Here is a 9792-nt window from a genome sequence, read left to right as displayed (position 1 = left end):
TGGGGGAGGGGCAGTGTGGGAAGGGCAGTGGGGAGAGGGAAGGCTGGGAGAGTTTAGGCCTTGTGAAAGGCAAGAAGGGCATCCTAAGGCCTTGCCTGGCACAGGGCTGGTTACCATCACCTCAGGCATTCAGGACATCGGCACCTACCACACAATCTTCCTGCTGACCATCCTGGCAGCGCTCGCCCTGCTGGTGCTCATTCTGCTGTGCCTACTGATCTACTACTGCAGGTGAGTACACCTGGGGCCCGCCCTGCCCCACCTTCTCTCACCAGATCCCTAGGCCTGCACTTCTGCTCTGCATGGGGGTCCCTAAGATGCTTCTAGAAGATCCTCAAAGTGCTCCCAGAGAAAGAATGGCAATGCAAGAGCTAAGACTCCAGAGACTGGTGGTGGCTTTCAAGAAATGGGTGACAGATGGCAGCACCTGCAGGTTCTACCTCTGCAGAGACTCCAACAGCAGGGCTCCAACCAGCCCAGCTCTCACTCCCAGGGGACCCCACCACCAGAGCAAGCACTCCTAGCTGGTGTACCTGCCAAGCGTTGCCAAGTTTACCCCCATGAAGCTGAATGGGTGCAGCTCCTGGATGAGTGACCCTCTTTCTACAAACAGCTTCCAGGCATCTCCTGGGTCCCCCACCACTTCTCTTGAACCTCCCAGGCATCCTCCATCTCCTCCCCTCTGCAGTCTTCATCGCTTGTGTTGGCCGCTGTGGGGGTTTACGGAGGTAACCTTTACTTTAAGCCTTCCTGAGAGCCTGTGTCTTTTTCCTCCTCTGCAGAAGACGCTGCTTGAAGCCAAGACAACAGCACCGCAAGCTACAGCTCTCCGGCCCCTCGGACAACAAACGAGATCAGGCTACATCGATGTCTCAACTCCATCTCATCTGCGGGGGACCCCTGGAGCCTACGTCGTCGGGAGACCCCGAGGCCCCTCCCCCAGGCTCCCTACACTCGGCCTTCTCCAGCTCCCGAGACTTAGCATCTTCCCGGGATGACTTCTTCCGTGCCAAACCGCGCTCCGCCAGCCGACCGGCCGCAGAGCCTCCCGGTGCTCGCAGCGTTGAGGGTGCCGGGCTCAAGAGCGCCCGCTCCGTCGAGGGTCCTGGCGGGCTGGAGCCCAGCCTGGACGAATACCGGCGGGGTCCAGCGGGGGCCGCGGCCTTCCTGCACGAGCCTCCCTCGCCGCCGCCGTCCTTCGACCATTATCTGGGCCACAAGGGGGCGGCCGAGAGCAAGACCCCCGACTTTCTGTTGTCGCAGTCGGTGGACCAGCTGGCACGGCCGCCGTCCCTCAGCCAGCCCGGCCAGCTCATTTTCTGCGGTTCCATCGACCACCTCAAGGACAACGTGTACCGCAATGTCATGCCCACCCTGGTGATCCCCGCACACTATGTGCGCCTGGGCGGAGAGGCGGGCGCCACGGGAGTGGGCGACGAGGCCACCCCGCCGGAGGGCTCGGCCGCCGGCCCCGCGCGCCCCTTCCCGCAACCCGATCCCCAGCGCCCGCTGATGCAGGGCCACGCGGGTGCGGGAGGCGACGGCGGTGGCGGCGAGGGGTGGGGCGGCGGGCGCTCCGCACCGGTCAGTGGCTCGGTCACCATCCCGGTGCTGTTCAACGAGTCCACCATGGCGCAGCTGAACGGCGAGCTGCAGGCTCTAACCGAGAAGAAGTTGCTGGAACTGGGCGTGAAGCCTCACCCGCGCGCCTGGTTCGTATCCCTGGACGGACGTTCCAACTCGCAAGTGCGCCACTCCTACATCGACCTGCAGGCGGGCGGCGGCGGCCGCAGCACCGACGCCAGCCTGGACTCGGGTGTCGACGTGCACGAGGCTCGACCCGCGCGCCGCCGGCCCCCGAGGGAGGAGCGGGAGCGCGCGCAGCCACCCGCGCCGCCGCCGCCCGCGCCCCCGCGCCTGGCGCTCAGCGAAGACACAGAGCCCAGCAGCAGCGAGAGCCGCACCGGCCTCTGCTCTCCCGAGGACAACTCGCTAACGCCCCTGCTGGACGAGGTGGTGGCACCCGAAGGCCGGGCAGCCACGGTACCCAGGGGTCGGGGCCGCAGCCGTGGGGACAGTTCCCGCAGCAGCGCCAGTGAGCTGCGGCGCGATTCGCTCACCAGCCCGGAGGACGAGCTGGGGGCGGAGGTGGGCGACGAGGCTGGCGACAAGAAGAGCCCTTGGCAGCGGCGGGAGGAGCGGCCGCTAATGGTGTTCAACGTCAAGTAGTGCGGCCCCGGGAGTCGCCCACCGCTCCTGCCACCAGTGCAGGTTCCCAGAGTACGCGCGCCCGGGATGCTTGCGGTGGAGGGGTACCCGCTCTTAGCCGGGAGAGGAGCTCAGGGGTGGTAATGTGAGCTCATCTGTGGTATGTGCTGGGGGAGTGTCTTGGGAAGGGACCCTGGATCGGCCTCCAAGCAGAGGGAGGTGGGAGGGACCCGGTCCCCCATGGGTGGGACCGGGGAGGTGGGCTGGGGTGGGGGAGCAGTGCCTGTATAAACGTGGCTGTACATAGAAAGATCTATTGTGGGAGAGCAGGAGGGGCGAGACAGCCTCGGCTGCTAGGGTGAGGGCTGGCAAGGGAGGGGCAATCTCTGTGGACCCTTGGGAGGGGAGGGGTGCTGCTTGGATGTCACAGGGCTGGTGGCTGGGGCGGTCCTGGGGACTGGAGGATAATGTGGTAACACTCTGGACAGCAACAAAAAAAAAAAAATACAAAGCTGGTGGGGTTAAAGCTGTGTGTGTGTGTTTGTGTGTGTGTGTTTTCTCCTATGGGGAATGCTGGCATCAGAAGGCCCTGGCGCAGCAAATCAGTCACTGTTAAGAAAGTGTACAAACTTTATTGGAGCAACACGCGCACACGCACACACACACACAAGCAAGCTCACACAACACCTGTGGATCCGGAAGAGCACCTGGCCACAAGGTCCACAGAAACCGGAAGAAATGGCAGTTTGATACGGGGCTTTTTGCCACAGCCTTCTTTCCATAAAAGAAGGTCTTAGTTTGAGGCCCCACCTCCCATGGTGATGGGGTGACTCAGGATGAGTAGGCCGGGGGAGACTCTTAGGGGAAGAGGTGCTAGGGAGGCCTGAGTGGTGGGTACCCTCGGAACAGGGTTCCCAGGACTGTGGAGTTCGTTAGTCTGTAGCCCTTCCTTACAGTAGAGGTCTTGGGGCTGGATCCCTCAAAAACATGTCCCAGCGAGGAATCTTCTTTCTCAAACACTTGGTTCCCTTGGCTGAACAGTGGAAGCCAACGGGGCAACAGTGACGACCATCTCTACAGCAGACACCCTGTGGGGAGAAGGGGGTCAAGGGAGAGTGAGTACCAGACACGGCAGAACGCAGCCAGCCCATGACCACACCCGGCCCCAGCGTCGGGGATGCAGGCACTGACTGACCTTTAGGTAGGGACAGCAGGCCCAGTCTCCTGCACTGTTTTTACAGCAGGTCTGGTTATCATGGCAGAAATGCCCTTCTCCACACGCCACATTCCCAACCTTAGGACCGAAGGTTAGGTGCACGGAAGGCTGGATCGAGTCCACATCCTTCTCACAGGTCCTCGCCTTCACGTTGCAGGTGTACCCAGCCGGGCAGCAGTGCTGCCGGTCCTCACAGCACACAGCCTGTGGAGCAAGGGAACCGGTGTCACCCTCATGTCCCAAGGATACAGCTCCCTTCTCCCAGCGCGGTGGGTGGAGACTCACATGGGGCAGCTGGCAGCAGGCCCAAGTTCCCTTCAGGCTTGGGCAGCAGGTTTGCCCTACTGGGCAGCTGGTGTGCTGGTCACAACCGATATCTCCGATTTGGAACGGGGTTGTCTGGCGGGTGGGCATCTTCTCCAGACCAGCCACCACTCTGTCTCCCTTCTGACAGTACCCCTGAGCCAGACATGTGAAGCCCTGAGGGCAGCAATGCTGGTGGTCTAAGCAGCAGACAGCCTAGGGGTGGGCAGAGAAGAATGTTCCCACAGAGGACCGTGGGAGTCTACCTCTTCCGCTGGGGACAAGTCACAGTATTGGGTGCCACCCTGGACTAGGCAGCGTGCAGGAGAATAAGGCCACAGGACTCTTTCCACCCACCTGCCCAGGCCAAGATGCTATCTCTACCCCTCAGGGCTGCCCCCCTTCCAATGTTACCTCTGGGATGGGACAGCAGCCCCAGTCCCCAGAACTGAGTTTGCAGCAGGTGTTGTCTGTAGGACAGCTAGTGAAGTCATCACAGGGGACATCACTCTTCAAGATCTGTGGGTCTGGCAGGCTGAGGGGGGCTGTGACCTTCTTCATCCAAGGTACCTGGAGGACACCCATTTCACAGGTTCCTTTCTCTGTGTGACACTGAAACCCTGCCGGGCAGCAGTGAATATGGTCCTCACAACACACGGCCTAAGGTCGACAGAGAGAAGCGAGTAAGCACTGGAGCCAAGCTGGCTGCCCCTTCTGCTTGGATCATCACCGTGCCCACTGCTCCAAGTACCTTGGCAAATGGACAGCAGCCCCAGGCCCCAGTGTTGAGGCGGCAGCAGGTGTATCCATCAGGGCAGCTTACCTCCATGTCGCACTTCACCTCCTTCACTGTGAGGAAGGGTAAAGACCGAATCATCAAAGGCAATGGGACCAGGTGTGGAGAATGGAGCACACAGCTACCCCAGCCACAGTGAACCTCATGCAAGGCCAGTAGAGAGGGTCTACACCTGCCAGGTCCCTCCATGCAGCCATCAAAAGCCACCCAATAGCCATTCCAGAACTGAAGAGAACCCCTCTTTATTGAGCGGATGCAATGGGGTCCAGTCTGACCCTGTACCTGGGTATCCGGGCAGCTTGGTCAGGAGATCCGTGGTGTAGTCCTTAGATAGGCACTTACTCTGGATCAGGTCACATACAGTGTCCTGGGGGCAGCAGTGCAGGTGGTCGGAACAGCAGATGGCCTAGGTTGGGACAAGTATAAGTCTCTTAAACTCCAGTCTTCAGTGAGCATAGGGAGCAAGCCAGGCTGAGAGCATACACTGCTCCAAACCGCCACTAGGGGGCAGCATGAGCCTTAAAGCTCTCAGGGATTAGCCCAGTGCCTGGAGCCTCCTTGTAAGGGTATGTCCCCGCCCAGGGGGATCCAGCCATTCACTCACGTTGGGCATTGGACAGCAGCCATACTTCCCAGTGGGTAGCTCACAGCAGGTAGAATCATCAGGGCACTGGGTCCGAGCATCAGGGCACACCACGGAAAAAGGCAAAGCCACTGAAAGAGCAATGAGACATGAGGAGGGGCTGCCAGAATGGGGGGAATTTTTTCCCAGCGAAGAGTTAAACGTGGCTTCACCCCCACGTGCTGGCTGGGTGTCTCCCAGCCTCCTCACCCGCCCTGTTGGTCTTCTGTGCGGGGAACTTCTTCAGTAGGGTGTGGTTGCCCGTGGGTGAAATGCATCGCGTGTGAACCAGGTCACAGGAGGCCCCGTGGGGACAGCAATGCACTCTGTCTTCACAGCAAAAGGCCTGAGAGGAGGCAGATAGTCCTAAATCCATCTGTGTCAGCCCCAGCTCCCAGTTCTACCCTTCTACCCACTAGTCACCATCATTTCCCCACACCTGTACCTGGGGCATGGGACAGCATCCCCACGAACCATCAACCATAATGCAGCAGGTGGCGGAGTCGGGACATTCGAACTGGCTCCCAGGACACTGGACAGCACCCAATGGGTTATCTGCAAATAGAAGAATCCAAAATTCCATGAATCCAGTCAGTAAAGGTCATTCCCAGTACCATCATGGGAGGAACTGCAGGTCCAGCTACAGGAGGCATACTGGCCGGTCCCAGGGCTTAGGCAATCTCCCAGGATCCCACCAGCTAGCCCCTACTGCAGAAAGACAACTAAGGCATCCAGCGAAGCTGGGCTGGTGTGTTAAACCACTCCAGCAAGGCCTCTCCATGTTCTCAAGAACTCTCCAGAACTCTCCCTGGAGTTCTGCATCCTTGTCTGTCACCTTCTCTCAGAACAGCCTCTCTGTTCAGGAATCAGGACCACCCAGGCAGTTGGGGTCCTGAGCACTTCAGGTACCACCTGATATCCCTCCCTACTTGCCCCCCTCCCCTGTGCCCCACAGCACCTGATAGCTGGAAGCAGGATTTCCCATCTGCACTACAGTGGAAGCCCTGGGGGCAGCAGTGGTGGCCGTCAGCACAAGATACACCCTATGGACACAGAGAAGCCTGTGTGAGCAAGACACATTTGCCTGGGACTATAAGAGTGAAGGAAATGGGTAAACGCAGATTTTAAGCACCTCCCCCCCAATTCCCCAAGCCAATGGCGCCGTCACCTTAGAGAAGGGGCAGCAGCTGGAAGTCCCGGACACAGTGAGAAGACAAGAGTAGCCAGCAGGACAGTGGCCATGGATCTGGCAGGAGCCATCTAGACGATGGCTCGTTATTATAGGCCATGTGTCCTGGAAAGAAGAGATGACATCAGTCAAAGGATCTGTGCCAGTCTTCCTCTGACCAATCCAAGGTAGCCAGTCCTTCAGAAAGCCCGGGCTGCCAACTAGGGCATGAGACACTCACCAGAAGAGGGTTACAGCAGCTGTAGGCTCCTCCCTGGTCAAGGCAGCAGGCAACAGGGCAGAACTGACCATCTGGACACCGTGTTCCAGCCACTAGCCCCGCCGCTAAGGCCAGCCAGCTCATCAGGCCCCACATGGTCTGCCTGCAAAAGCCAAGCAAAGTTTGGCAGCCATCTTAAACTCTGTGCCACCTTCTACTCTGAGGCCACGCACTCTCCTGTACTCCGGCCAAGCCCTAGAGTCTTCTCGACAAGTGAACAGGAAAGCAAGCAGATGTGCCTTTTGAGCTGTCGCCCTACCAGTGTGCGGAGCACATGTGTCAGCTTGCACACACCGTAATCATGAACCCGGGCATGAACGAAAGTGTCGATTCCTGTCCTCACGTACCGCCTAACCCCTGAGACTCTGGGTGAGTGGGGGTGGGGTATACCAGTCAGGAAGGCATGTGACTTTCATGGCTTTGATCTACGGGACTGTGGGCTAACTGGGAGGCAGAGGAGACTTCAGCAGACACAAGAGGATGGCCAGGCCCACTCCCGGCCAGGCATTGAACTACCACCTGTAGCTTTCAAAAGCCTTGCAGGGGGTGTGGAAGGGGAGAACCAATCACCAGTCACATGACCATATGGGAAACTGAGCAGTGGAGAAAGTTGTAAAAACAGAAGTGTAGTGACCAGTGAGGTCTGGGCTGGCTTCCCTACAGGCCAGCCACTGTCTACCCACATCTGTCCCCACCCCACCCAAGGGAAGGGGACACAGAGGCTGGGTCAGCCTCAAAGCTAACTTCATGATGAGCCCTTCCTGACATCACCAGGGCCCTTTTGGACTCCTCAGATAGACCACCTCAGAAATCGAAATTCAGCTGCCTGTGGGAAGACCCCTGCCTCAGCAGGAGGAACCAAACCTCTCTCACTTCCCTAATCAGCCTTTTCCTGGCTCAGCTGGCCTACCCAGCAACCCGGAATGAAGCTACTCCGCCAAGGGCAGCAAACCCAGCAAGATTCAAAGACTCTCTAGGGAGCCTTTCTCCCTCTCCTTCGTGTATTTCTCTTCTCTGCAACAGCTATGCAAAGCAGTAATTATAAAATTACTTTCACTTTTCAAATCCCCTGACAAAAGATCAAGTTCAGGGAAAAAAAAGACGGGATCTTGGGCTGGGTTCATATGCCAGCTGGTGTCCCTGAACATTGCCAGGGAAGAACCCTGAATCCCAGAGGCCAGAGGTCCAAACAAGAGGGGGCAGGACAGAGCATTTTCATGGCAGGTGACCCAAGCAGGATAGAAATGGGGTGGGTGCAGGGACTTCGTAGAATCTGCACTGGGTTTTAGTCCTGGAGGTGAGAGGGTCTCAGACACTGTTCCCTGTGACTCAATTCTTCAATCTCTGCCTGGACACTGGTGGCTATGAAAGACATGAAATGCCACCCAGACATGGCAGGCATGCTTCTGATCCCAGCATTTGGGAGGCTGAGGTAGAAGGGTTGCAAGTGCCAGACCAACTTGGGCTACAAGGTGAATCCCAGGCCAGCCTGGGCTATATAGAAGGCTCTGTCGTCTTTTTCTCTCTCTTTCCTTCTCTAGGTCTTTTCAAGTGCCCTTTCACCTAATTCAAAGAACATTCCAGAGGCCATCTGCTAACCAAGAAGGGGTAAGGCAGACCCAGGTCCTCTCAATAGGGCTAGGGAGTGGTGAGCCCTACACTACACAGCTAGGGAGAACAGGAGCCTTTCAAAGCCCTAGCTCCGACATCTTCCACTAGGTGGCACCCCCCAACTCCGAGTGTCGAGGAGTGATGAATTTCCTAAAAGGTGAGCCAATCCAGATGAGAAGGAGCAGAGAAAAGTGGCGGGGAGAGGCGGAAGTTAGCTCTCTCGCCCCCAAGAGAGGAAATAAAGCTGACACAATCCAAGGATGCAGCCATCACGCCCAGGTCCTGCTCCCACCCGCCCTGAGCTCTGGGGACAGAGGGCGGGAGATTCCCCCACCCACTGCACGCTGCCGCAGAGATCACTTGCAGCATCAGAAAGAGAAAGAGCCCGAGACAGAGGTGGGAGGTACAGACAGAGAGGAGCTGGCTCAAGAGTGCGGTGATTCCTGTCCTGGAGAATGGCCTGAAGCTTTCCGGCATGCTGGGCAAGAGAAGCCTCTTCTGGAGGGGGGGGGGAGGTCTCTACAACAACAGCTCCCACCCCTCCAAAAAAAGAAAAGAAAAAACAACCTCGTTAGTGCATCAGAAACCCCTACGGGAGTTTCAAGGGGCAGGTCTTCTCTTGTCTCTGAGCCGAGACTCCAGAAGACCCTCAATTGCACAGCAGCCTGGTCAGGCCTCTGGACAGCAGCCGGGGAGATGTCGCAAAGGATCCTCCTACCTGCGTTGGGGTCCGCGCTCCCGGGGAGGCATCTGGCGGTCAGCTCCCGGACTAGGGCTTGGCCGCGCGATGGCCCGCCCACCTCAATTTCCATTAGCCATTGCTCGGGGATCCAGGGCTTCCATTGGCTATTTGTCTACATAGAGGCGGGACTCTCCTGGAATGCTGTGTTTCTTTTTCTACCCAGTTCACATTCCTCCTCCCTTTCCTCTCTCTCCCCACACCCCATTTCTAGGGATCATGTGATTAGAGAATCATATGACAACATAGCCCGCCTCCCCCAGGGGCAGCACTTGCTCGTTCAGTTGCTTTTTTGCCCCCGGGTTCTGGTGGCGCCGGGCTGGGCGTTCTAGAGATGAGACACCGCGTGCCTAAGGCCACTAACAGTTAAGAGAGCTGCCCTGGGGGCACGCGTTCAAGGTCGTTGAATGGAGAATGTCTGCTTCTGGGTCGGGACTTTTGTACATTCTCTGTCTTTATTTACGCCTGACAGCCAGGACTCGAAACAAGTTGAAAGAGGGTTGTGAGGGTGAAGATAAATAGTCCTCAGGTTTGAATGGGGAGAGTGGCTTAGACTAAATCTATTAAAGGTTCCAAGGGCAAGTCCAAGGAACTATTGAATGAGTGTAGGGAGGAGGCTCATAGCGCTGCATTAAATTGAATCTGGAAGAATTTTAAGAGGCCGATTAGGTGGGGCAGAGGAACTTGAAACTAGATGGGAACCTCAGTGTCCGGAATCGTTTCCTTGTGTCGTTTATATCTTGTTCCTTATAGACAGTCTCTCAAAAGCTTTGAAAGCCAAGTTCAAGCCGGGCGTGGTGGTGCACGCCTTTAATCCCAGCACTTGGGAGGCAGAGGCAGGCAGATTTC

General features: G+C 57.7%; 2 protein-coding genes across 5 annotated transcripts in view; one reads left to right on the top strand and one right to left on the bottom strand.

Annotated features, from left to right (window-relative positions):
• Fam171a2 (family with sequence similarity 171 member A2) overlaps positions 1 to 2734 on the top strand; it is a 12061-nt gene extending 9327 nt beyond the window's left edge. For 2 of the 3 annotated variants that reach the window (XM_031352096.1, XM_031352098.1), the window contains exons 7-8: positions 105 to 231; positions 783 to 2734. In XM_031352096.1, coding sequence (XP_031207956.1) covers positions 105 to 231; positions 783 to 2229 — 1574 coding nt within the window. In that variant the 3' untranslated portion in view covers positions 2230 to 2734. The remainder of the gene's footprint in view (positions 1 to 104; positions 232 to 782) is intronic. The other variant, XM_031352097.1, reaches the window with a different exon arrangement.
• An 89-nt stretch (positions 2735 to 2823) lies between these two features.
• On the bottom strand, positions 2824 to 9093 carry Grn (granulin precursor). 2 transcript variants are annotated; one of them, XM_031352099.1, is made up of 13 exons: positions 8923 to 9093; positions 6555 to 6696; positions 6314 to 6439; positions 6104 to 6188; positions 5591 to 5700; positions 5356 to 5491; positions 5128 to 5237; positions 4806 to 4929; positions 4479 to 4576; positions 4142 to 4387; positions 3710 to 3943; positions 3404 to 3628; positions 2824 to 3296 (listed from the first exon to the last, which is right to left on the bottom strand). In XM_031352099.1, exons 1-13 carry the CDS (start codon positions 8952 to 8954, stop codon positions 3159 to 3161), a joined length of 1806 nt encoding a protein of 601 aa, XP_031207959.1. In that variant the 5' UTR covers positions 8955 to 9093; the 3' UTR covers positions 2824 to 3158. The 2 variants fall into 2 exon arrangements, with proteins under 2 accessions (XP_031207959.1, XP_031207960.1); XM_031352100.1 differs by lacking the exon at positions 8923 to 9093 and adding an exon at positions 8772 to 8906.
• Positions 9094 to 9792: the final 699 nt, after the last annotated feature.

This window comes from Mastomys coucha, unplaced genomic scaffold (assembly GCF_008632895.1).
Source record: "Mastomys coucha isolate ucsf_1 unplaced genomic scaffold, UCSF_Mcou_1 pScaffold5, whole genome shotgun sequence".
Taxonomy (NCBI): Eukaryota; Metazoa; Chordata; class Mammalia; order Rodentia; family Muridae; genus Mastomys; species Mastomys coucha.
This window is presented reverse-complemented; position numbering and strand designations above follow the sequence as displayed.

Coding starts and splice junctions, on each gene's coding strand:
- Grn (XM_031352099.1), bottom strand. CDS start 8,954: ATGCCTCCCCGGGAGCGCGGACCCCAACGCAG. Junction 5,701..6,103: donor ATCCTGCTTCCAGCTATCAG/GTGCTGTGGGGC, acceptor TTCTATTTGCAG/ATAACCCATTGGGTGCTGTC. Junction 4,930..5,127: donor GCTGCTGTCCAATGCCCAAC/GTGAGTGAATGG, acceptor GTCCCAACCTAG/GCCATCTGCTGTTCCGACCA.